The sequence below is a fragment of the Pristiophorus japonicus genome, chromosome 18 (genome assembly GCF_044704955.1).
Source record: "Pristiophorus japonicus isolate sPriJap1 chromosome 18, sPriJap1.hap1, whole genome shotgun sequence".
NCBI classification, from domain to species: domain Eukaryota; kingdom Metazoa; phylum Chordata; class Chondrichthyes; family Pristiophoridae; genus Pristiophorus; species Pristiophorus japonicus.
Window position 1 is genome coordinate 17,198,611 of NC_091994.1, and position 27,909 is coordinate 17,226,519.

The 27,909-nt window shown below is 43.1% G+C and overlaps 1 protein-coding gene across 1 annotated transcript in view; it reads left to right on the plus strand.

The window, feature by feature from the left end:
• Positions 1-27,909, plus strand: part of hcn2b (hyperpolarization activated cyclic nucleotide-gated potassium channel 2b) — a 229,524-nt gene that overhangs the window by 198,978 nt on the left and 2,637 nt on the right. Inside the window, exons 5-7 of the mRNA XM_070860816.1 lie at positions 14,437-14,583; positions 16,231-16,471; positions 22,090-22,254. Coding sequence (XP_070716917.1) covers positions 14,437-14,583; positions 16,231-16,471; positions 22,090-22,254 — 553 coding nt within the window. The remainder of the gene's footprint in view (positions 1-14,436; positions 14,584-16,230; positions 16,472-22,089; positions 22,255-27,909) is intronic.

Below are 27,909 nucleotides of genomic sequence, written 5' to 3' on the forward strand. Positions count from 1 at the left end.
AGTGGCAACATATGCTGGCCTCAGTTAGTTTGGAGCAACTATTTGCTGGCCAAATGCCTACAACAGGGGTAAGTGGCTGGGAACGCCCCCTTTTGGAAAAAAAAACAGAACTAAAAAAAAATCTAACTAACTCACTTACACTGGTGCAAATTAAATGGCCAGAATTACAACTAAAAAGATAGTCCAGAAAAATCAAGTTGCCCCCCCCAAAAAAGGAGCAACTCTTGGGAAAACTTGGCCTTGTCTACTCAATCTCTCTTCATAGGACAACCCATCATCCCAAGAATCAGTCTGGTGAACCTCTATTGCACTCCCTCCAAGGCAAGTATATCCTTCCTTAGGTAAGGAGACCAAAATTGTACTCCAGATTGAGGGATAAGTATTGGCCAGGACATTGGGGATAACTCCCCTGCTCTTCTTCGAAATAGTGCCATGGGATCTTTTACGTCCACATGAGAGGGCATCGGGGCCTCAGTTTAATGTCTAATCCGAAAGACGGTACCTCCAACAGACCAGCACTCCCTCAGCACTGCACTAGGATGTCAGCCTAGATTTATGTGCTCAAGTTCCTGGAGTGACACTTGAACCCACAACCTTCTGACTCCGAGGCAAGTGTGCTACCCCCTGGTCTCACCGGGGCCCTATATAATTGCAATAAGACTTCTTTACTCTTATACTCCAATCCCTTTGTAGCATACCATTTGCTTTCCTAATTGCTTGCTGTCCCTGCCTGTTAACTTTCTGTGATTCATGAACAAGGGCACCCAGGTCCCTCTGAACATCAACATTTCCCAATCTCTCAACTTAAAAAAATATATATTCTGCTTCTCTATTTTTCATACCAAAGTTGATAACTTCACATTTCTCCACATTATATTCCATCTGCTACATTCTTGCCCACTCATTTAAACTGTCTATATCCCTTTGTTGCCTCTTTGCATCCTCCCCGCAGCTTACTTTCCCACCTAGCTGGTGTCAGCTGTGGCTCAGTGGGTAGCACACTTGCCTCGGAGGCAGAAGGTTATGGGTTCAAGTCCCACTCCAGGAACTTGAGCACGTAAATCTAGGTTGACATCCTAGTGCAGTGCTGAGGGAGTGCTGGACTGTCGGAGGTACCGTCTTTCGGATTAGATATTAAACTGAGGCCCCGATGCCCTCTCGTGGACGTAAAAGATCCCATGGCACTATTTCGAAGAAGAGCAGGGGAGTTATCCCCAGTGTCCTGGCCAATACTTAGCTCTCAATCAACATAACAAAAAAACAGATTACCTGGTCATTATCACATTGCTGTTTGTGGGAGCTTGCTGTGCGCAAGTTAGCTACTGTGTTTCCCACATTACAACTGTGACTACACTTCAAAAGTATTTAATTGGCTGTAAAGTGCTTTGGGACGTCCGGTGGTCGTGAAAGGTGTTATATAAATGCCATTCTTTCTTTCTAGCTTTGTATCATCGGCAAACTTGGATATATTGCACTCGAGCCTAGAAATTAATCTCGGGTGGTGGCACAGAACAGGCTTCATCAGATCGAATTCACGTTCTGTGCAGCGCCTGACATTCAGTTGCATGGAACTAAATAACAGGCGCTGCGTGTAAAGGGCAGCTGATCCGACACCGCGTGAGACAACTTTCTACGCCTCATCTAAGGTATCGTTGTTAACAAAATAAGATGAGTTAATGAATCCCAATTGCATAGAATAATATAATCAGACAATCTACAAATCCTGTGGCAGCTGTTTTATAAAAAAAAATAAAATCATTAAATAGAGGATATCATGTAAGTTCTGGTACGATGAATAAATCCAATCAAGGTAACACAGCTGCAGTCTCCTGTGTGGTTTTCAATACATACGACGGGCAAATAATTAATTTCCATGCTTTTCCAAAAACGGAAAACATCCACCATCCTCAATAAAAATAAATAATTGATTGAACCCCACAGCTTGTGGTGATTACGCTGTTAAGGCACAATTGTAGCATGAAGGATTATGAGTAATGGGTTTGAAAGTGGCTGATGAAGAGATTTTTTCTGATTAATTATCTTTATTTCTTGTGTGTGTATAAAAAACCGCCTAGAGATTACGTGGTGCGATAATTTGTTTGCTATTTTAATGGGAAAATGTTATAATGTATTCCAAATGGTTGTGAAGGAAAGGGCTTGGAATCTCAATGATTCCTGTGTATCAATGTGCTTCTGAGAGAAAACACAAAAAGGTTAACTTGAAGGAGGGAAATCCTAGCAGGATTGTACCCCCATTGATTGTACGAGTAAAGAAGGGAAGTGTGAATCAGATTTAGGAATGGTACATAAACAGGAGCCTTTTATAACAATATGGCCTGTTGCAGATATGCTGGAAAAGAAGAAAAGGTTTTGGTTTAATATTTTCTGATGTTTGGGATTATTGATTTTAGTATAAAACTTCATTCTCTAGCCCAATATATTGGTCTTTTAGTTTGACTTTCAGTGGTCAGATCCATTTTGTTCACTGAATTTGTATTAATTTTGTCCCCAGCATCATATTTTGGCCTAGAAATTGGCCGCCTTAGCACCTCCTGTTATCGCCTCCGGGGGGCGATAACAGGGCGCTACCCACTCACTGACCGACACGGCGAGATGAACGACTCCCGCTAAATCCGGCGGGAAGTTTGCGGCGGCGGTAGGACGTTGCGCCCCGATCTCCTTCGCCCAGAGATCATGACGTCATCGCCGTGCGCATCGCCACGGTGGCGCCCCAGACTCGAACTTCGGTTTCGCTCCCTGCGGCATCGCCGGGCGCAAACACCGGCAGCTGCAGGAGGCGTTGATCGGGAGGCGCTAAGTGTTTCTCCTTGGTTTTAGCTTCATCTTTGGCCACGATCGATCAGCCCAGCACTCTGCTGCAGTGCATGGGGCTGATCGGGCCGGATCGTGGCTGCCGTCGGGGACCAGGTATGTCTTTCCATTGCAGATCCTGCAAGCGATGGCCCTTCCCTTTAATGGAGGGAAGGAATCTTCGAACACGACAGCGCTGCATGGCCCAGTGTGCTGCGCTGCACCGCTACCACACCGCCTGCATCCTGTTGCGTTCCAGGAAGGAAGTGCAGTACTTGATTTAGCACTCCACTTCCTTCCTGGAGCGCAAACCCCCAAAATGTTTAAACATTCAAAAGCGCCTGGTGCTAATTTTTTCAACTTTTTAAAAGCTAAGCCCAAATGGGACGCTCTCGAATTTCTCCCCTTTTGTACCTCTAAAACATGTACGAATCATTGAAATAATTTTGACATTATTTCATATTTCTGACTTTTGGTTTACTGGGATAGGTCTATTTTTATGAGTCTTTTTATTCGGTTTTTATAGTGTGGCCTATTAAATAACAACAGCACAAAAAAAAGAAAGACTTGCATTTATATAGCGCCTTTCACAACCACCGGACATCCACAAAGCGCTTTACAGTCAATGAAGTACTTTTTGAAGTGTAGCCACTGTTGTGATGTAGAAAACGCCTTCTTTCGCCAATTTGCGCACAGCAAGCTCCCACAAACAGCAATGACTTGAAAATCTGTGGGTTTTTTTTAGTGATGTTGATTGAGGGATAAATATTAGGCACAAAAGCAGGGCTATCTCCCCTGCTCTTCTTCAAAATAGTGCAATGGGATCCTTTGCATCCACCTGAGAGTGCAGACAGGGCCTCGGTTTAATGTTTCATCTGAAAGACAGCACCTCCGACAGTGCAGCGCTCCCTCAGTACTTCACTGGAGTGTCAATCTAGATTTATGTACTCAAGTCCCTGGAGTGGGACTTGAACCCACAACTTTCTGACTCAGACGCGAGGCTGCGGCTAACTGAGCCACGACTAAGTTAAACATGTTTTAAGTTATGCTCAGCTGTCTCCTGTGTTTAATGGGGGTAGGTAGATGGCAAGAGAGCTTAAAGTAAAGTAACAAATGCTGGAACACAACACAGACTATCCATTACAACTGGTCGGATTTGGACTGGAAGTGCCCAATTCCCCTTGACAAGATAATTTCTAGGCTAATGCTTTTTTACTAAGTTAGATTTAATGCTGATGCGCTTGGTTTTTCCATTGTTTATTTGGAAGGGGAGGAGTGACAGCAGCAGTAAGATACTTGGTTCTGTTGTACACCTCGTAATAGTTAAAAATTGTCATGCAGGAAAGTGGCAGCACGGAGATATGATCATACTGCTGCTGCAACTAGTCACTGGGGGTCATTTTAGTCTGTCCCACCCAGTGGGAAACTGTCAGGATTGGATCAGCCATCCATTTTACATCCAGTCTGATTTCACTTTCCATTGAGCTCAAAGGAAAATAAAACCAGGCGGGAATTAAAATGGTCGCCCGACTTGTATCCATCAATTTCCCGCGGGAAGGGAGCGAGAAGGGGAGAGATTGGATTAAAATGACCCGCGTTGTTGCCCTCCAAACCTGAACAGTATAGGGTCGATTATCTGTGCTCAAGATCACAGCATGGAGCTTCGCTTGCTGGGAGCACATTTGTGGTCACTGGGTCCTGCACGATTTTCCGCCAATTCATTTTAATGGATGGAAAATCCTTCATGGCCTGCTAACCTCAGCACACAAAGCACTCCATATGCCCTTTTGGTGGGTGCAGTTCTCTGCCAAGAGTGCAGATTTATCAAGTCTATTTTTACCACAAAGCAAGGTATAATATGCTGAGTAGCTCAATATCAGTCGTCCCAGTCAGAAATTATCTCTTATAAGGATCAAATGCTTTTACGGATAATGCAGTCAGACTACAGAACGTTGTTGTTTTAAGTTTTTTTGGTTATGCCGTTGTTATACTAGCCTGGCCTGCATGAGAGACAGTAATTAATGTCACCTTCATTAATGCCAGCCAGGTAATGTTGACTGTGCACAATGGCGTGCTCTGTCTCAGAAGGCAAACACATCGGGCACTGCATTCTTGGTGTGGTGCTCTGAATAGTTCACAGGAAACTTAAGGGCCGAGTGCATGAGGCCAGAATAGCCTATCCACATGCAGATTATATTTATTTATCCGAATGTCGTGCAGCGATCAGCAGGGGTCAGATCTGTACTGGCAGGCAGCTCCAGTGTGTGCCCCGAGTCTTTCTGTTGGTGCTTGGTATCACATGGAACTGACAACAGTTCTCCAACTCCAGACCACTAATTTGGCTCGATCTCATACAGGCACCACAACCAAATCAATAGCTGTGTACTATCATTTATAGCACAGAAGTATAGCACAGATCAACACAATAGCTGTAGTATAGCAAGGGTATCACGTTTCTAAATTTCTTAACCAGTTTTCAACGGAGAGGATTTGGGGGGGAAAAAGAGTCAATTTCAGTTTTTTCAAAGCATGGAATATTCAGATAAGATTATTTTTTTAAAAACTGGTGCAGTAGGTAGTTAAACTGCCAATGGTATTGCTTTGATGTTGTTTTCTCATAGATAGTAAGTAATCACCAATTTGTTAGCTCCTCTCATTAATTGATAAACACCTTGCACCCAGTGTATTGAACAGGCTTTGATCCCTAATTGGAGCTGTGGACTGTGAGTGATATAAAACAGATATTGGGACACAAGCAGACACTGAGGCTCTTTGATAAAGAATGCTGCGCAGGCGGTTAGCATTTTAAAGAGAAAGCTGCAAAGGCTTTCGTCGAGACTAAGCGGTCAGAAATGCTGGGGGCGAGCTAGAAGTCATCTTGTTTGTCAAGTTAGATGATTCAGGGATGTGGGGAAGTGTAGAGTGTTCATTATTTTCTATCATTAAGCAATGTTGAGTTTACTGTTTGGATTAAGTGAGTTCGATCATAATTTGGCGGGAGTGGGGTACTAAAATTGCATGATCAGCCACGATCATATTGAATGGTGGTGCAGGCTCGAAGTGCCAAATGGCCTGCTCCTGCACCTATTTTTTTATGATTCTATGTTTCTATAACAGCCGTTCTGTTTACCTTACTGTTAAATAACACAACTTATTGCTTTACATCAGACCTTCTCTCACCAAGTGTTTCCTTGGTGCACCTTCAGAGAGGTTGAAGACGCATTTGTGCGACAGATTTGATTGTTCAGATCGGATCACAAGGCGATGCTATTCCAACATCTATGGTTTACACGACCGTGCAAGTAGATACAGGGCAGTGTCAGTCAACCATAAGACCACTGACACCATTGAACCTGAGAAGGTACCTATGACAATGAAAATAAAAGTCAGGTGGTTTCTATAAAGGGAGGCCAATCTGCAACATCAATTTAACAAAGGATAGCAAGTTAAAAATTACCCTGTGATCTCTACTGACTTTGAGGAGGACACAAAAATTCTGCAAAGGGATATAGACAGGCGAAGTGAGTGGGTAAAAATTTGGCTGTGGAGTATAATGTGGGAAAATATTTGGCAGAAAAAATAGAAAAGCAAATTATAATTTAAATGGAGAAAAATTGCAAAGTGCTGCAGTATAGAGGGACCTGGGGGTCCTTGTGCATGAAACACAAAAGGTTAGTATGCATGTACAGCAAGTAATGAGGAAGGCAAATGGAATGTTGGCCTTTATTGCAAGGGGGATAGAGTATAAAAGCAGAGAAGTTCTGCGACAACTGTACAGGGTATTGGTGAGGCCACACCTGGAGTACTGCTTACAGTTTTGGTCTCTGTATTTAAGGAAGGATATACTTGCATTGGAGGCTGTTCAGAGAAGATTCACGAGGTTGATTCCGGAGATGAAGGGGGTTGACTTATGAAGATAGGTTGAGTAGGTTGGACCTACACACATTGGAGTTCAGAAGAATGAGAGGTGATCTTATCGAAACTTATAAGATAATGAGGGGGCTCGACAAGATGGATACAGAGAGGATATTTCCACTCATAAGGGAAACTAAAACTAGGGGACAATGGGCCCAAGTTTTCACACGATAAAAAACGGGCGCCCCTCCGAGCTGGGCGCCCGTTTTTCGCGCCTAAAACGACGCCTAAAAAAAACCTCGCGATTCTGGAGAGCCCTGCAGCTCCTTGTCTGTTTGGCGCGGCGCCCAGGGGGGCGGAGCCTACACTCGTGCCGATTTTGTAAGTGGGAGGGGTCAGGTACTATTTAAATTTGCTTTTTTCCTGCCGGCAACGTGCGCGTGCGCGTTGGAGCGTTCGCGCACGCGCAGTGTGAAAAAAACATTGCCACTCGGCCATTTTTGTAATTCTTTGTAGCTGTTTAATTTTTGAACATTTTTTTAATAAAAGCATATTGCTATCAGCACTGAGGCTTCTTGCAGCCTTCTCACTGTCTCCTTCCCCCCTCCCCCGGGGGAAGAACGTGCGCCTCCTCTCTTCCCCCCCCCTCCCGTGGGAAGAACATGCGCCTCCTCTCTTCCCCCCCCCCCCCCCCCCGCGGGAAGAATGTGCGCCTCCTCTCTTCCCCCCCCCCCCCCGCGGGAAGAACGGGCGCCTCCTCCCCCCCCCCCCCGCGGGAAGAACGAGCGCCTCCTCCCCCCCCCCCCCCCCCGCGGGAAGAACGGGTGCCTCCTCTCCCCCCCGCGGGAAGAACGGACGCCTCCTCCCCCCCACCCCCCGCGGGAAAGAACGGGCGCCTCCTCTCCCCCCCCCCCCCCCCCCCGCGGGAAGAACAGGCGCCTCCTCTCCCCCCCCCCCCGCGGGAAGAACGGGCGCCTCCTCTCCCCCCCCCCCCCGCGGGAAGAACGGACGCCTCCTCTCCCCCCCCCCCCGCGGGCTAGAACGGGCGCCTCCCCCCCCCGCGGGAAAGAACGGGCGCCTCCTCTCCCCCCCCCCCGGCGGGAAGAACGGGCACCTCAGGCTGACTGCAGAATTCTCCGTGCCTGAAGCACTTTCACACAGGTAGGAAGATGGTTTATTTAATCTTTTCTTTGCTTATAAATGTTTATTCAGGTTGGATTTATTTGTATAATATTTGTAGAAGTATAAATAAGGATTTATTGTAGAATTTAATTACTTCCCTTCTCCCCCCCCTCCCTCCCCACCTCGTTCTGGACGCCTAATTTGTAACCTGCGCCTGATTTTTTAATGTGTAGAACAGGTTTTTTCAGTTCTACAAAAATCTTCAATTGCTCCATTCTAAGTTAGTTTGGAGTACGTTTTCACTGTGGAAACTTTGAAATCAGGCGTCAGTGGCCGGACACGCCCCCTTTTGAAGAAAAAATTCTGTTCCAAAGTAGAACTGTTCTACCTGACTAGAACTGCAGAAAAAAAAAATGTGGAGAATTGCGATTTCTAAGATAGTCCGTTCTCCACCAGATGCTGCTAAAAATCAGGCCCAAATCATGTGGAAACTTGGGCCCATAGTCTCAGAATAAGGGGCCGCCTATTTAAAACTGAGATGAGGAGGAATTTCTTCTCTCAGAGAGTTGTAAATCTATGGAATTCTCTGCCCCAGAGAGCTGTGAAGGCTAGGTCATTGAATATATTTAAGGCGGAGATAGACACATTTTTGAGCGATAAGTGAATAAAGAGTTATGGGGAGCGGGCAGGGAAATGGAGCTGAGTCGATGATCAGATCAGTCAGGATCTTATTGAATGGCAGAGCAGGCTCGAGGGGCCAGGTGGCCTACTCCTGCTCCTATTTCTTATGTTTTTCTATGTACTGGAATATTGTGTTCATCAAGGTGAGAGATGTTAGTGCTGGGAAATGGAGCTCTGCCCATTTTAAGCATCCAGTGCCAGCATCAAGCACTCCCTCGCGTCAGGTATAGCACAAACAGATGCAGAGTTAAGCACCCTCTCCTCTCCCCGAACTTTGGAGCTAAAATTCCGGTCACAGGCTTCCTTCGGGCGAATGCCCCGGACCCGAAATTCTTTTGCGAAAGTATCTGGTGGTCCCGAAGGCGCCTTCGATTCTGGTCGGAGGCTTTCATTCCATACGCAGCATACAGGGAGCTGACTTCCCCCTATGTACAGACATACTGGAGTCACGTGGGCCTGGACCACCAATCACACTGCATTTTTACGAGTTCTCATTATTATCAATGAGAATAAACCCCTAAAACAAGAAACATAACATAAATAAATAAAATACCTCATATATTTAAAATTAATTGAAATTACAGTTAAAATTAATTGAAATTTTAGAAAAAAACAAAAACTTTTTGAAATTTTTTAAATGTTTTTTAATAAACTAAACTTACCTTAATGGATGGGGTTTTTAACGTAAAAATGTGTTTTTAAATTTAATTTTTATATGTTTTAAAACTCTTAATGTTGGTAAAAGTAGGCAAACAGCCCAATCTCTCCTGCTAAAATGTCCTTCTCCTGGGGATGCAGAGGATCTGTCAAGAGAAACCATGACAGATCGGAAAAGCTCGTTTTCGGCGCATGTGCATTGCGCCCCGAAAACTGGCTTTTGTGAGGCGTCGCCTGGTCCGTGCGCACTTCGTGCAGACCCGGTGAAGCCGGAATTTTAGCCCCAATCTGTTTCAGCCCCAACCTGAGATGAGCTAACACTGCACCAGTGCGACATTTTTTTTTTCATTTCCCATGCCAGCGACCTCTGAGCGAGATTGCTAATTACTGCCATGTTAGGCAGTGTTGTGGTGTAGGCCCATACCCACCAGGTATTGAATTCAGACATGAGACCATTACAGCCAACAGACAGAGTCGACAATCCCCTTATTAGCCAGATCCCAGAGGTGAAAAGATCAGCATCTAACCAATTGTACCATCGAGTTCATCTATTTGGATTCTGTCGTCATGGCTGCACCAGATCTCCAAGGAACCAGCAGTCTGCTCCTGTCAAGGTGAAAACCTACACCGAGGGAAGCACCTGTTGATGTGCATTCCTTTTTCTTGGGGGACCAATACCATTTGCATGTTGGTGGAAAAATATCCCTTCCTATTTAGATATGCATAGGATAGACAGGCAACTGGTTATAAAGATACAGCCAATGGGAAAATGAATAAATGGCTAAAATTCTAGCTGTTTCTGCTGCTGCAGGTGCCTGCTGAAGCACAGATAGGGGTATGAGTGGCAAAACAGGATTTCAGTTCCTCCTTAATACAGCAGTGGAAAATGCCTCACTGAAACTGCCTCCTCCTGGCCTCACAACAACACTGTGGGCCATTTGCCTGTGCTCAACCCCTTCTCTATTCCTGTGAAAAATTGCTTCTAGCTGCAGGGTTTCATTATTACCATCCATAGTATCAATAATTGGGATCTAGACTCCCTTCAAAACCGAGCTTCAAATGGCTATTATTGGTCATTATTACCTGGGCAAAGGACAGATAGCAAACTAACAATGTCTGATGTAAAGAGATGCACTTAGCAGATAAAAGGCCCATGTACTAGCTGTGAATCACCACCTTAAAAAAAGAGAGAATCTGTATTTATATAACGCCTTTCATGACCTCAGTACGACCCAAAGCAGTTTACAGCCAACAAAGTACTTTTGACATATAGTCATTGTTGTAATGTGGAACACAATACGGCCAATTTGCCCACAGCAAGCTCCTACAATCACCGATGAAATAAATGACCAGATCATGTTTTAGATATTGGTTGAGGAATAATGGTTGACCATGAAACCAGAAGAACTCTCGTGCTCTTCTTTAAACAATGTATTGGGATTTTTTACGTTCACCTGAGAGAATGAGAACTCGAATTAATGACTTATCCGCAAGACGGCACCTCTGACAGTGCAGCGCACCCTCAGCACTGCACTGCAGTGCCAACCTAGATTATGTGCTCAAATCTCTGGAGTGGGGCGTGAACCCATGACCAGCTAACTCAGAGGCGGGAGTGCGACCCACAAAGTCCTGGGTGACACCACCTGAAATAAATATTCTCATTCACCAAAAGGCAAGCCTAAGAGATTGTCTTCCACGACACAGGTGAAATTCCTTTAAAAAAGAAGGATGAACATCCTCTTTACTTCATAATTAACAACCTGTTAACTAAATCACAGCTTTTAAGGCCGAATGTTCCCATGATTTATTGCCGGCCATTAATTATAGAGGAAAAGCAAATCATCCCTTGCTCTTTGTTAGAAATGGAATGTTAACCTTCTTGTAATATTGAGTAAATGTGAAAGAATAGAGTTTAGGTCTAATTTTCAGGATTATGTTTTAGTAAGCACAATAACATTTATGTATGTCTCTCTTTGAGTGTGTGTATGTATATATAATGTATGTTTCTGCATCACCATATATTTGGTGAGTAATTAAAGTCCCTGGTTTGAAGGAAGAAGTGTTGGTTTTGATGTGACTGGATGTGTGCTAAGCCACCAAAGGGGATTCTTGTAATTGCCTTCTCCTCTAGATAGTAATTAGAAAATTGTTCAATTGTGCATTAATAATATGATGTAGCTGGGCAGAGAAAAAACATGTGCGGTTACATCTTTAATTTGCTATAACAATACAAATCTTAGTGTTCAATGCAGTGCAATTGGAGGATATTGTAAATGCAATAAAAGAAATAAAAGGGCCTTACATTTATATAATGTCTTTCACTGGACGTCTCAAAGCATTTTACAGCCAATGAAGTACTTTTTGGAGTGTAGTCATTGTTGTAATGGGGGAAACGCGGCAGCCAATTTGCGCACAGCAAGCCCCCACAAACAGCAATATGATAATGACCAGATAATCTGTTTAGTGATGTTGCTTGAGGGATAAATATTGACCAGGACACCAGGGATAACTCCCTTGCTCTGGGATCTTTTACATCCACCTGAGAGAGCAGACAGGACTTTGGTTTAGCATCTCATCTGAAAGACGGCACCTCCGAATTATATAGAATTGCATAGTAATTACAACTCACAAGCAGACCGTTTGGTTCAATGTTGGTGTTTATTCTCTTCATGAGCAGTGGTGCTAATCCCAAGTGTCCATTCTGTTGCCATATCCCTTGATTCCCTTTTCCTTCCATCACCTATCTAACCTATTAAATATTGACATGATCTCTGCTTCAATCACTAACTCTGGGAGTTCATTCCGTAGTCTCACAATCCTCTGTATAAAAAAAAGATTTCTGCTGCTCGGTCCTAAATCTCTTATATTCAGGGACGGATTTTCATTTTTCGGATTTTTTCGGCGAAAACAGTAGTGATACGTGAAACTTAACATTTACGTTGTGCTACCGTTTTTAGGCCAAACCTTTGGGTTTTACGTTGATAAGGGAGGTGTTGCACGAGGATTTGCGACGCAAAAACGCGAGTTTCGCCAAATTTAGTCCAGGGCCGGAAGCGCTGCGAGACAGGCCTTGGGAGGGGGAAAAAATACTTACCGCTGCTGGCAAGGCTGTGCCGGCAGGTTTGACCCGTCGGTATTCTGGGCGCGGTGTAAGGGCCAGGAGAGAACCGAAAGTCCGACAGTAATGCAATCCATGGCATTGCACGTCGGCGCTCCTCTCCCCGGTGGTACGTCCCATCGCCGCCGCAAACAACAAGCCGAGGATCCCGCCCGAGTTTTGCGACCAGGTTTTTGCCGCGGAGGGTCAAATTGCGGCAAAGATCCAGTCACAAACTTCGCGAAAATCCGGCCCTAAATCTATGTCCCCTTGTTCTAGACGCCTCAATCACTAAAACAGTCAGCGGGAAGAAAACCGGGTGGCTTCTATAACGGGGAGGCAAACACTCTGCCAGATTACCGCTCCTGTGGCGAAGATGCAAATTTGCCCCTCTGTTTCTATCTACTCTGTCCCATCTGCTCATAATGTTTAACACCCCTATCAAAGCAGCCCTTTAAATCTCTTCTGTTCCAATGAAAACAGCCTCAATTTTTCAGGTTCAAATAATGGGAGAATGATTATCCAAACTGAGAAGGCTAAAAATTAGTCCAAAGTCACAGTGAAACTGTCCAGGACTGATTACCTGCTCTTTCACATATTTTAATATATGTTCTTATAACCCAGTACATGAATTGATTTGGCCTGATTATTTTTGCGGTGAAGAACATACTTGACAGTAGATTTGCTTCAGTGAAGTATAATTAGTATAAAAATAACATTACGCATCACCCAGCTAGAGATGCCACACTGTCGGCTGGTTTCTATGTCCCATGTTATAAGGTGGTAAAAGGATTCTAACGTGATTGGAAAAAGACAGAAATACATGTGTCTAATCAACACTGTGCTCACCTCAAGTTGAATCATAACTAATGTAACATGCAAACTCATTAATATTGATTCAAAGTGATTTCATCATAGTGCCAGGTGTAGAAAATTCAGAATGCTTCAAATGATTGGGGGGGGGGGGTGGAGGGGGTGGAGATTGGGTTATGCCCCGTTTGGGAACGGTAACCTCGGGGAGGTGGGTCTTCCTGCACCCAGCACGAAAGTCCCGTCCCTGCCGCGAAATTGCGCGCGCTCCACTTCCCTTTGGAGCGGGTTCTGGGGCACTACGTGACTTTTCCGCGTAACGCTGACGCGTTTCAACATCCCTCCCCTTCCGTTAAAGGGGAGGGACACTGCGAACTCTGCACGCCCATTTCAAGGCCTCCAGTGGGCCTCCAGGGCTGATGGTGCTGTGGCCGCAGCCCGGTAACGAGACGTAGTGCATCAGAGAATTCTTACCAATATTGAATTCCTCATACATGATGCAAAATTTCAGTAAACCGTCTCTTCATTTAACAGTAACTGACTTTATTGATTATTCTGGAGTTCACTCCATTTTCAGATTACCTGTGCATTTTCCTTCTATTTCTGGTGTGTGCATTGTGAATCTAGGTTGAAGCCAATTTTCTGAGCTGGCACTGTGGACGGGGGAGGCTTGTCCATTGGAAACCCTTATTGGGAAAGCCATTAATATTTAAGCAAGACCCCTCTCTGGTGGCACTGACTCAGACAGTTACCCTCTATTTTGTCGGTTATGAGATTATCAGAAGATGGTCACATTATCCTGTTGGTAATATTCTGTCACCATTTGAAAAATGTAACAATGAAAGAGATAGGAAATACCAGTGTTAAGGTTTAATTGGAATTGCATGGTGGCAAATTACAGGAGCCAAAGGCTTGATGTTGTGCAATACGTATCTGAAATGTAGTAATGGACGTCATGTTGACTTCTATAGTCCAGAAATCATTTCCAACATAAAGTATGAAATATTGTGATTTATAACTGAACAGTGGAAAATAAGTTCCAGTACACAAATGCATTATACGTCTAAGGTGAATTATGATGAATTATTATAAATGCTTAAGTATGAATCTATTCACTACCTTCTATTCTGTCTGTGATAACCCGTTACATGCATTAGAGTATTATAGTCTGGCATACATATTGAATTATGACCTACATTTATATTCTCCAAGGTATTAACAAGCGAGTTGTTTATGACATACCTGTTGACTGCAAATCATTTCTGTCATAAAGCCATCTTTGTTCCTGATTTGATACCCAGTAAGAGTGCTTCATGCTCACTAATTTTACATTTCCAGTTAGCACTATTTTCTACTTGACTGAAACTATGCTGTATCCAATGACAGGCTTTCTTTCTGTACAGTACAAGCAAGTGGAGCAATACATGTCTTTTCACAAGTTACCTGCTGACTTTCGGCAAAAGATTCATGACTATTATGAACATCGTTACCAGGGAAAAATGTTTGATGAGGACAATATACTGGGAGAGCTAAATGAACCACTGAGAGAAGTAAGTTGAAATTTATACACGTTATATATTTTAATTTCGAAAAATATTTATGGGCGAGTTCACTACCGTAATTTGTTAGGACATTCAACTGAATATTGCATGAGACACTTGTGAGACTAACCTGCAAATAAGATGAGAGAGAAACTTATCTTATCAGGACCAGATGCTAGCATGAGGCAGTGCTGCTCTTCATTTCAACCACTGAAAGTCAGGAGTGTTCGAAGATAGCACTTGTGACAATTTAATAAGACATGCGCACACACAGTCCCTGGGGTCCCCAGCTCTCTGTAACCTCCCACGATGCGGTACTCTTTTCACCTATCTTGGAAGGATGAAAGGCCGAGTCAACCTTGCCAGATTTTGAGCGGGATCAAGCCAACACTGCCAATGGTGCTAGCCGGCATTCGATTATGATAAGGAAGGGATAACATAGCATTAAAAAAAAAAAGAAAAATAACAAACTGCAATCAGAGGTGAAAAGTTGCAATTGCTGGAAGCCATAAAATGTTGGAAATGCACAGCAGGAGTATCAACATCGGAAAGAGGAAGCAACGTTAACTCAATCTGTTAACCTATTTTGCTCTATAGATGCTTATTGACTTATTTTCTGTTTTTAACTAGAAGTTATTTAAGTTTCAGTATTAGAGCGGGCAGAGCTTCATTATTGCACAGAAAATAAGATGCATTCGGTTAAATAATGCATCAAATGATTTAAAATAAAATATTCGGAAAATCAACTTCAATTAATTCACATGAGCAGTCATCTCAGTAAACTCTATGTAGGTTTAGTTGCTGTGGAGAACAAGAAGATGAGGACACACTCTATATGATTAATATTTGTCGCTATTGTTATTCATGGTGCTACTGAAAATATTCAGACATGTTTGTAGGTTAAACTCCAGAAGGCTGAAGCTAGAGGAAGCAAGTATTTGGTTTGCCGTGTGGTGCAGTGCGTGGACGTGCCAAGTCACCGTGCCAAGGAGTTGACATGGTTTTGCACCAGCGATGTTCCACATGGCAAGCCCCTGATCTCTGCTTGACCACCAGGGTGGAGATAAAAGTGTGGAGTTTTACTGCTGGTGGAAACCGCAGAACTTCCCGCCCCAGAGTCTCCGTGGGAGGTTTGGCCGATTGTAACGGAAATCAACTCCTGCACATGCACGAATTTCAAAGTGGCAAAAACTCCGAGAAACACTGAGAAAATAAAGGGCAGCAGATTCTGTGCGGCTGAACAAAAACTAGGCCACGGACTCAAAAAAATAAACTTTTTGATGCCTGGTTTATATTAAATAAAAGTGATGGCTATTAAAAATAATGAACTATCCAGCTGAAAAAATAGATGGGTTGTAACCCTGGAGGGTTGACTTTTGTCTGCTAATCTGTTCACCGATATAACCATCTCCAAGGCAACATAGACCAAACAGGGTGACTGCAAGGAGTGGAGGCCAGTGCTTCCTCAGGGAAAAGCAGCACAAATTAAATAGAACATCAAGTATGGAGTAGATTCTTTTTGCCAGTGGGATGATTTCTATGTGTTCATGTTATTTCTGTGGAATGTCAAGCATAAGATCTTTTGATGTAATTGTTACCATTCTTATGCCGGGACCGGTAAGACTTACTTGCACTCTGTTTTATTTTTAAATCCAGGAAATAGTGAATTTTAACTGCCGGAAACTGGTAGCCTCTATGCCACTTTTCGCCAATGCGGATCCAATTTTCGTGACTGCCATGCTGACCAAACTGAAGTTCGAAGTGTTCCAGCCCGGAGATTACATAATCCGCGAGGGGACGATAGGAAAAAAGATGTACTTTATCCAGCACGGGGTGGTTAGTGTCCACACGAAGGGCAACAAGGAAATGAAGCTGTCAGATGGCTCATATTTTGGAGGTCTGTGTCTAAATTCAAATCATGTTTATTTAGGGCTGTCAAATGAATTACATGTTACTCATGTGATAATGCAATGTTGTGGCAATGGTCACATGCAGGTGTGAACTTGCATTTCCATGGTCGTTATTCCGCTGTTGCTCAATGATTAAGTAACATTAATGGCGTTGAATCAATAATTCATCCATGTTTGCATCATTTGCCCTGTTTCCATCTCACCGTACAAGGATGCAGATTTGGGCCAATTAGCGCATGCCTAGTATCTCATGTTGAGGCAAAAGTGGCCGGCCGCCCGATATGCGCTGCTTCGGGGACGAAAGCCAATTTCAGGGCCGAGGCGCTAATGGGGCGATGTGCACGCCGATGATGTCACGATTGAAGGCGCAGGAGATCGGGGCGCATCGCCATAGCGCCACTGCTAAACTCCCACCGAATATGGTAAGCCATTTGCGTCCCATTAGCGCCCCTCGGGAGTGCTAACGGGAGAGGCAAATGCACCAAATTTCTAGCCCAAAGTACTTAGTAAAAAGGAGATGAAGTATTATCAGCCTGAATGCAGCAATGAACACTGTTATGTAAATGGAGGAAATGAATTAACAGGTTACAGTACATTCCACTAATGTTGTCTATTAACCTGGCCTGGCAGTAAGTTTAGGAAATTCTAGCCAACTAATCAGTATGTAAGTATAATCAGCAAGTTAATAATTCTGAATATATCAATAACCATCAGTAGTTGGAACTAAAAATGCAATGGTCCAATTCGATCTTTTGAATTTGAAATGGTGATTCTTTGGTTTCTTTGGTCTGTTACAAGATGCAAGCAAAGCACAAGTAATTCAGAAGGATAGATATATTATTCCCTGGCTAGACTGCAGGCGTGAACACCTGATTTAGAGCAGTGAAAGTGGACAGCATCAAGTTATACTGCCCCACTAACCCGAATCTCTACTCAGTGGAGAGCACAGCTTTGTACGTGTAGCTGTACCATTTCCAAAATGAGTCCAGTGGACAGCATGGGCTTTTTATAAACTTCAATTTTAAAGTTGGAAGATTTGGCTTTGCTCCAGTTGTGACTATACTGCAGACAATGCCAAGTCGAAGTAGTGGGAGATCATAAAAAAACAAACTGGCTGAGTAGCCACTCCTGCGTTGTTTGATATTGGGGATACCCAGTTGCCCCAGTAATATGAATCATTTACTTGGCATGGCCGACTTGTGAGACACTCACTTGGGCTAAATCAGAATTTCTGACATCAATGGATGTCAAATAAAATGAGCATGTTTCTAAGAAAGCATTGTAATTCTCAAAAACAGACTCTGAATGTCTAAGCACCTCAATAACCAGCATGCGAATAATTTTCACTCTCTAACAGTGAGACACAAAGTGCTTGATGTGTCATGTTAAATTACTTCCAAAAGCTTTTTGACCTGTTTTGCACTCACAAATTAGGTTTATTTTGAGCAATATTTTTATCATCATCCATAGTTTCAGGTTGACAAAGTTGATAAAACAATTAGTTTGAAAGCACTTTGGGCAGAATCAGCTTAAAGTACCTGCAGTCACAAGGGGCTCCTGACTGGAAGAGGGATTCCTGCCTGGAGAAGGACTCCGGCAAAGCTTAAAGTGCACTGCGTCACAGTCCTAATGAAAAAAATAAACCTGAGCAACAAATTGAGGTGTGTTTCATCCTTGGTGCAAAAAAAAAATCCCTTAAAATGAAATTGGTTAAGATTAAGAATAATCTGTTGAAGAACAACTGAAACGGCAGTTTCATGCCCAATAAAACAAAATATGTTTGTAACTGACGGCATAAAAAGTCAACCACAAAGTTTAGGTGGGACAGGAGTTAAGTATGGGCCAGGAAATTGAGCAGTGCAGTGCGGAGCAGGCTTAGATCAGCATAACCTAGTCTACATGTGGTCTAACTAGCAGCCCTTAAAGGGGCCTTTTGGAGGCTTCCACCAACAATGTATGTTGTTCTTATACTTACCTTACTGTGGAGTCAGGAGGACCAAGACTGTTCCTCCAGCTCTACAACAATAAAATCTATTCAACTATGCTCAGCAGTCTTCAAGATGCATTTTAGCATTTGGTTAATTGCCTTGCATTGATTAGAAACATTGAAACATAGAAAATAGGTACAGAGTAGGCCATTTAGCCCTTCGAGCCTTTCAGTAAGATCATGGCTGATCATTCCCTCAGTACCCCTTTCCTGCTTTCTCTCCATACTCCATGATCCCCTTAGCCGTAAGGGCCATATCTAACTCCCTTTTGAATATATCCAATGAACTGGCATCAACAACTCTCTGAGGCAGGGAATTCCATAGGTTAGCAACTCTCTGAGTGAAGAAGTTTCTCCTCATCTCAGTCCTAAATGGCCTACCCTTTATCCTAAGACTATGTCCCCTGGTTCTGGACTTCCCCAACATCGGGAACATGCTTCCCGCATCTAACCTGTCCAATCCCGTCAGAATTTTATATATTTCTATAAGATCCCCTCTCATCCTTCTAAACTCCAGTGAGTACAGGTCCAGTCAATCCAGTCTCTCCTCATATGTCAGTCCTGCCATCCCAGGAATCAGTCTGGTGAACCTTCGCTGCACTCCCTCAAAGGCAAGAATGTCCTTCCTCAGATTAGGAGACCAAAACTGAACACAATATTCCAGGTGAGACCTCACCAAGGCCCTCTACAACTACAGTAAGACCTCCCTGCTCCTATACTCAAATCCCCTAGCTATGAAGGCCAACATACCATTTGCCTTATTCAACGCCTGCTGAACCATGACACCCACGTCTCGTTGCACCTCCCCTTTTCCTAATCTGCCGCCATTCAGATAATATTCTGCCTTTGTGTTTTTGCCCCCAAAATGAATAACCTCACATTTATCCACATTATACTACATCTACCATGCATTTGCCCACTCACCTAACCTGTCCAAGTCACCATGCTGCCTTTTAGCGTTCTCCTCACAGCTCACACCGCTGAGGTGTCCGCCCCATTATACCCTCCCCCCGCCCCCCCCCCCCCCCAGGAAGGAAGTGGAGCCAAGTTTCGCGCCTCCTGGATATTACTGCCCTCTAACGGGCTGATAATGAATTTCACCTCCAAAATATTTACAGCACCGAAACAGGCCATTCAGCCCAACAGGTCCATGCTGGTGTTTATGCTCCACATGAGCTGCTTCCCACTCCTCTTCATCTAACCCCATCAACAAATCCTTCCAAACCTTTCTCCCTCATTTTCCTGTCTAGTTTCCCCTCGAATGCAATTCGTCTCGTCTACTCCCCGTGATAGTTCCACATTCTAACCACTCTCTGGGTAAAGAAGTTTCTCCTGAATTCCCAATTGGATTTATTAGTGACTGTCTTATATTTATGGCCCCTAGTTCTGGTCTCGCCTTCAAGTGGAAACATCTACTCTATGTCTACCCTATTAAACCCTTTCACAATCTTAAAGCCCTCGATCAGGTCACCTCTTCTAGCGAAAAGAGGCTCAACCTGTTCAAGCTTTCGTGATGAGTATAGCCTCTCAGTTCTGGTATAATTTTGTGTTCAGGACTACATGTATATCACATACAGGTTGAACCTCACTTATCTGGGACTCCCTTATCCAGCACCACCCCTCGTCCGGGCACCATTCCCAGCCGCGCCGACATGAACAAATTGAAGTCCTTCCTCGCTGCCGACTCCCGCAATCGCTGGCCTTACCCCGCGATCCACCGCCCCTCGCCCCCCCCCCCCCACCCCCCTCCTCACGATCTCTCTGCCACACTCCCAGCCCTAAGCCAGCCAGCCTCGATATCCCCTTGCTCAGTACCTGTACCATTCAATTTAACGTGACCTCCCCTCGTCCAGCGAAATACCTTATCTGGCACAGGCCAGGTCCCGGGGGTTCCCAATAAGAGAGGTTCAACCTGTGCCTCTTAATCTACAAAGCAAGCCTCATATTACTGTGCCCTTCTCAGTACATCAATCACAATGACCTACGCCAGGTTCTAATATTGCACAATGTAATTACATCCAACATTCAAATTTTTATACTCTTTGAATTCATGTATTTTAAATGAACAAGCATAATTAGTTGTAAACAATTGCATTAGAGAACCAGCAGTATATTGATGAGCGGATGTGTAGTCACTGACGTACTGAAATCATTTCTCAAAGGATTTACTCTCTGGTCCTTTTGAATTTCTTTGAGCATTTCAGATGAAATAAAACGCAACAACGTAATAAGAACTGTTCCTTTCCTATATCTACAAATGCTGAAAAAAAATCAAATGATCATTTCACAAGGATAGAAAATCTTTCCAATTTTCAGATCACCGTTTGGCCAACGAGTTTGAAAGAAGATCCAGTTTTGTCACAATGGTGCCTTAAGCAATAGACCCATTACTTCTGGAAGGTTGTTACTGATGGCTTAAGAGTTACTTAAAAGCACTGTCTGTATTTGAGCTGAACCTGCATGTAACCAGGACATCAGGTTGTCACTTAAAAACTGAGGAAATTCTTTCTGAATTCCTTTTCCTTTATCAGAATCAGATGGAATTAAGATACCGATCAGCCATGATCGAATTGAATGGTGGAACAGGTTCGAGGGGCTTAATGGCCTACTCCTGCACCTATGTTCCTTAAGTCACATTGCCAGCAGCAATCAACGGTCATTTAAAGACAATGGGCTCAATTTTCCCCAATTATCTGCGCCGTTTTTTTTTGGAGTAAATTCAATTCTCCAAGTTTCCCCAAAGTTTCTGCGCCAGCATAATTCACTTAGGTAGGATTTTTTTTAGGCTACGATTTGTTTACCTCATTGGGGGCGTAACCTGCCACCCGCACCAATTCTGGCCATTTAAGCAAGTGTGGCCAGCTCCGATTTACTCCAATTTTTCTTAGGACGGCGAATGTGACCATTCTGGAAAAGCCTTCTGGGCAGTTAACAAAATCGGCGCAGGTAAGAGAATCAGCACAGCAGATGCAGTTCCACGGCCCGGACAGCAGCAGCAGGGAGAGGAGAGAGGAGAGAGGGGAGAGGAGAGGGGGGGGGAAAGCCTTTTTGCCAGGGTTTGGAGCAGCACTCAACGCCCAGCAGGGGAGGGAGGCCTTTTGGCCAGGGTTAGGAGCAGCACTGGGCACTGGAAGGATAGAGGCCTTTCGGCCAGGGCTAGGAGCGCCACCGGGAGGAGGGGTGGCAGGGGGGGATAGACTTTTGGCATAAACACTTTAATAATTTAATGCTGGAATGCTGCTGCAAGGTGCTTGTGCAGGTTGCTATGAGCTGGCCAGAATGTGTTGTGTCCCTCATTACCCTGGCAACCCGATCTTTTTGGCGCAGATCTTGGGCTCCACCCCCAAAGCTAAAGGACAGGCTTCGCGTTGCCAAAATCAACAATTCCAACGGGCGAAGTAGGATGATTTTTTTTGGCATAGTTGGGCCTCAAAAAACGGGTGTAACTCTTCAAGTTCTCCCAAAAAATGGCTTTGTGGAAAATCGAGCCCGATGTTACAGGTACAAAAAGATTACTGTTGTACCTTTTTCATAGCACAGAGTTGGGCAATGAATGGGTTATGGTTGCATCAGCAAGCTACAACTGCGCTCAACTTTTAACTCTGTTCTAATTTGCAGAAATCTGTTTGTTGACAAGAGGCAGGCGAACTGCCAGTGTACGTGCTGATACCTACTGTCGACTGTATTCTCTCTCTGTGGATCATTTTAACGAGGTATTAGAAGAATACCCCATGATGCGAAGAGCCTTTGAGACTGTGGCCATCGACAGACTGGATAGAATAGGTATGGCATGGTATCTTTATAAGACTATCAAACGTCTCCTCTTTTATCTCCTAAATATAATTCTCCCTGAAGGTACAGAATATGTTTTCATATTGTAGTGAAAGAAAAGTCATCATTTGGTGCAGTTGAATACGTGTTCGAGACATGCCCTTCAAAACTCTATGTATCCTAGCAACAGACAGCCTTGTCACAGATAAATTAAACTTCTTTACAATTAAACTCCTCTTACTTTGCAATAAATTATTGAATTTATATAAAGTATTAAGTATTGTATAACATTGAGTATTATTCTGCATGATAGAAGCACCATGTAATTATTTTGGTACTGAATATTTTGCCACTTAATGCAATATAACTTGCTGATAATTGAAAGCACAATTACTGATAAAAATATTTTCCTAGAAATAAAAGACAGTTTGCAAAACTGAATAGTTATATTCATTGATGGACAGTCTTATACAAGGTTTTTTTTTAGCCTATTTCATTACTAATTGGCTCACTAAATCTCTGCATACATTTCTGATGGTAAATCATTAACTAGGCAAGATTATTACTTTACAATGGAAGGTGATTTTATTTGGCATGGATTGCATTCATTTAAATAAGTCAGTTCATACACAAAAGACCATTAATGTGGGTTTAAAATATATTATTGCTGTCTTATACTTAATGGAAAAAATGAGTATCATAGAGAATGAAGTCATGCTCTGTTATATTAGCATATGAGTGCTTTAATGAGGTGGTGTTAGCTCGGTTCAGTGGTAGGACTCCAGCCCCGCTCCAGGACTTGGACATATAATCCAGCCTAATGAGTACAGAGGAAGTGCTGCATTGTCAGAAGTGTCATCTTTCAGATAAAATGTTGAACTGACATCCTGACTACCTGTTCAGGTGGGTGAAAAGTAACCCGTGCCATTATTTGAAGAAGAGCAGTGAATTTTCCCAGTGTCCTGACTAACATTCCTCCCTCAACTGAAAATAGCCTAATTGGGCATTTATCATTTGTGGGAGCTTGCTGTGCGCATGTTGGCCCCACATAACAACAGTGACAGTGATCAGATCAACCACGATCTTGTTGAATAGCAGATCAGCCTCGAGGGGCCATATGGCCGACTCCTGCTCCTATGTCTTATGTTCTTGTGTTCTTGGCTTTTATAAAGCTGTTCCTAGAGATATTTCCTATTTTTCCACATCTTCTTCATTTTTTATACATTTGAAAAAAAAATTGCATTCCTACACAATCTGAATGTGCATTCTTCATAAAATGGGGTTTGTGAGTACAAAAAAAAATCCAGACTCATTCATTGGTTATGGATTGGAGGGAACTGCTACCTCAATGTTTATAACCTATAACCCTTCTGACCTTTTGGAATGTGTGAGTTTGTACACTGCCATTATTTTCTTTACTTTAAGATATTGTTATACTTAATGGCACTTACTATATCCAAATGCAGCTTTTCTGTTGGGGGTAGGGGGGACTTATAGCTCAGCAAAATGCAGAACTTTATTTGGATTGTGGGTTGAAATGCGTTTGTGCTTATTAGACTGCTGTGAAGACAAAGCCAATGCCTAGCAACTGCAGTGAGCATGGGACCATTTAATGATTGTGGAGAGCAGCTGGAGATGCTGAGAACCACACAATCCTATCGATTTCCTAAACCCTGAATTGAGTTCTTGGTTCCCAAGAGCAACTTCCAAAACAGCAACAGAACCAAAACATATTCTGTACTTACTGGAGGCAGCCATTGCCTTTCCTTCAATATTCATTGAAACGATCATTTCTGCATTTCCCGGCAGACTTTTGTTATTTACTTTTACATTTATCAACTGCAATGAAACAATTTATCAAATGAATTTTAATCCATTTATTAAGTAGAGGCCAGCAAATGTTTTCAGTCCAACACAAGACTCCACCAGCTTTGAAGGGTTTGTATGATATAATTCACTTTCACACAGTCAATCCTACCCTTAACACATTGCCGGTATTTTTTTTAATTAATGGTTCCTTTTTTAAATCATTTTGAGCATTTTCTATTCAAACTTTCCAGCTAGATTACATTTTTTATTGCCACTACACAATCACAAATGTACCACATTTGTTCAAATCTTGAGCATAAGCAATCGGCTTATCATTGGATATATATATTGGGGGCAAAATTGGGTGCCTTTGTGCTGGGAATGGAGATGACATCGACTCCCACCATATTCATCAAGAGGTTTGCGGCAGCGCTACAGCATTGTGCCCCGATCTCCTTCGCCCGGAGATCGTGATGACATCGCCATGCACAGTGCCCCAGTAGCGCCCCGGACCCGAAATTGCCTTCTGCCCCCTGCAACATCGCCGGTCAGAAGCACCGACAGCTGCAGGAGGCGTGCATCAGGCTGCCGGCCGCTTCAGGGGCAATGTTTAAAGGCAAGGTGGCTGAGGTAAGTAAAAAAAAAACATACCTTTTGTCTTCCAGTTTTTCTCGCTGGTTCCTGCCCGCGATCGATCAGCCCGGCATTCTGCTTGAGTGCCGGGCTGACTGCGTGGGATCGCGGCTGCTGTTGTGGTCCAGGTAGATATTTTTTATTTTGCAGAGCCTGCAGCGATGGCTCTTCCCTTTAAGGGAAGGAAGGAGCCTTTCAACGCAGCACTGCTGCCCGGCCCAGTGTGCAATACCGCTGAAGTCTCCGTCCCGCTTGCTGCCGATTGCGTTCCAAGAAGGAAGTGAAATGCTAAATCAAGTGCTCCACTTCCTTCTTGGAGTGCAAACGGCAAATTTTTTTCAAAGTTTGAAATCGGTGGCGCCCCAAACAGGGCGATAGTGAATTTCTCCCCAATAAATTTGAAATAACAATAAAACTTAGGCAAAATTCAATTTAAGAAATATGGAGATTTAGGTGCTGATTGTCATGGTGACTCTTTCTATCCCACCATTTCATAGAGAAGGACTGAGATGAGAAACAATCACTCTCCTTATGGGGCTTCATTTCACATGGACCATCTAAATGGGAGACAGACCGAGGCATCTCCAGATCAGCTAGTCCTGGGTTGTGGCTGTGTTGTGGGTTGGGAATGGGAGTCATTTCTGATCAGCAGCATTAAGCTTGATGTTTGAAATTAGACAAAAAATGTCTTGCAATTCAGACAACTCTCCTTCCCCACTTTTCATACAAACTGATGACAGAGCACGAAAGTGAAAATCGTTTGGAAGAATCCTGAATATACAAGACAAACTATTGGAAATCAATATAGCCTAAATAGACTTTTCTCATTCCTACTTTATGATCTTGCGCCACAATTTTAGTATTCTCTCCACGACATTTGTCATAATTTTCTCCATTTTTTTTTCAATATTTCTGTCAGGTCATAAGTTTAGAGTGTTCTATGTGACAGTCATGAAGAGTTCAATATTGGACCCTCTCTCATTGACTGTCAGCATGCTGCAAAATATTGATTAATGTTAAAAGAGGAAATAGCTGATAAAGGATATATTGCAAATTAGGCAAACAGCAATTATTTGAAAAGTAATGTATAAAGATAACGAGCAGAGGTGTCTCTGTGACACAGGATGGTGTGCTTCATTTGTCTGCAAGTCAAGCTAACAATCCCAGCATGCAATCCAAATAAGGCTGCAAGCAGGGAGGTATGGCACTTCCCTGCATGGAGTTGAAGAGGGAGGGAGAACATTAAATAATTTTTAATATAAGATTAGGAAAGGAAAAAAATATTGACACCTTTTCCAATGTATTTAAATGCCTTCACGCAATCACTGTGCTTCTGAAATTGTGTACAGATAGAATAAAGATGAACGTCAAATGTGAACTGGGCAAAAATTCAAATATTCAGAAAAGGTGAAATTCAGACCAACTTAGATTCAGATTTTTCTGTCCCTTTTAATAAGGCCAGCTAGTAGCCTGCAGGTGCAGAGAGGCAAAATGATCTGCAAACGTGCAACACTATTTTGTGTTATGCTAAAAAAAATCTTTGTTCCTCAACTATGATTGCCTGGGAATGTCTACAAAAAGGTATGAGCCATTTTATCAATTTGTGTTTCCAATGATAGATTAGTGACATTTTTACCTGTTTTTATGGGAGGGGGTTTGGGCGGGTTCATTTTCCTTCGTGGTTTGACAATGGAAGCAGAAAGTAGACCTGAATCATAGTCCTATAGTGGTAGACCTGAATCATAATCCCTGATTGGCTAATGAGATTAAGGAGGTTCCAAACTCCTGGCAGTCTTGTGACATACAAACCATGATGGACAAACAAAGACCCTCTGGTCCATCCAGCCTGTTCCACACAATTGTGATAGCTTGTGCAGCACAATATATACAGCCCCCGCCCCACCCAACACCATGTGATCTCCTGACCGAATCAAAAAACCAGGTAAAATCCCAGGCCAATTTGAGGGGGAAAAAATCTCGGAAATTCCTCTCCGAAAACTAGTCCTAGAGAAATAGATGTCCAAATCATTGGAGATACATATGTGCGTATGTTTGTGTGTGTATATATATATATTCATCTGTTAGCACTTGCATTATAAATTCCTATGCCCAAATCCGCAATGGAATGTGCTCACTGTGTAAATGTGTTACATTGTGATTATATCCTCCGAACAGTTGTGATGCCGATATACTTCAGTTTTGTGATCCCAGGGCCTCAGCATAGACTGATGAAAATCTCCTATGAAGGTTGTGGGTTCAAGTCCCACTCCAGGGACTTGAGCAAATAAATCTAGGCTGACACTAGTGCGGTGTTGAGGAAGTGCTGCGCTGTCGGAGGTGCCGTCTTTTGGATGAGATCTTAAGCTGAGTCTGCTCTCTCAGGTGGATGTAAAAGATCCTATGGCACTTTCTCGAAGAAGAGCAAGGAACTGAGTCCAGTCTTCAGGAGAAGTGAGGTTGGAGGGTGCAGGATAATTGCACCAGGGCATGCAGATGTAACCCAGTCCCATTTTAAAGTCACACAATCTGTTCTTATTTTTATATAATACTTTGATTTTATATTATTATTTGTAGTTAAATAACAAAAGTTACGGCAATTTGGGAAGCAGGAGCGAGAAGGTGCAAAAATGAAGCACTCCAGTGCCACCACTGGTGGAGTGGTGTAATTACAGTGTCAAAAGTTAATAATGTGGACATAAGAATTTATAATGGGGAAAAAGTTGAAACAAAAAGGTGACAATGAGAAGTAAGGTTTCGTGGACAGAAAATGTGTGCAGAAATAATATTTTTAATATTACAGATATAATACTGTGTACAGAGGAAGGAGGCCGACAAAACAGTCAATTCTATCCCATTATAAAATGCATCTATTGCACTATAACACTTGTAAAGCCATTCACTGAAATGCCTGTTAATGGACAGCTCTCTTAATTTTATTAAATATCCTTAATGGATGTTTAACTTTTTATAATTGTGTTTTGTTTTTGTCTAACCGCACAAGAGGGCCAAGGTCTAAAATTGCATATTTCTATGACAATTCTTTGTGCAGAATCTACGTTTTTATGCCAGAATAATTCAGTGTATGCCTGAAAAATAGAACCTTGCAGTCAAATCACTGCTGTCAGAAACGGTGTAACAGAGGACTATATTTTTAGAGATGCCATTATTACTTTTTGTTAAGCCTGCCCTGAATAATTCCAATTGCAGAGTGTCCTGTTTGAACTA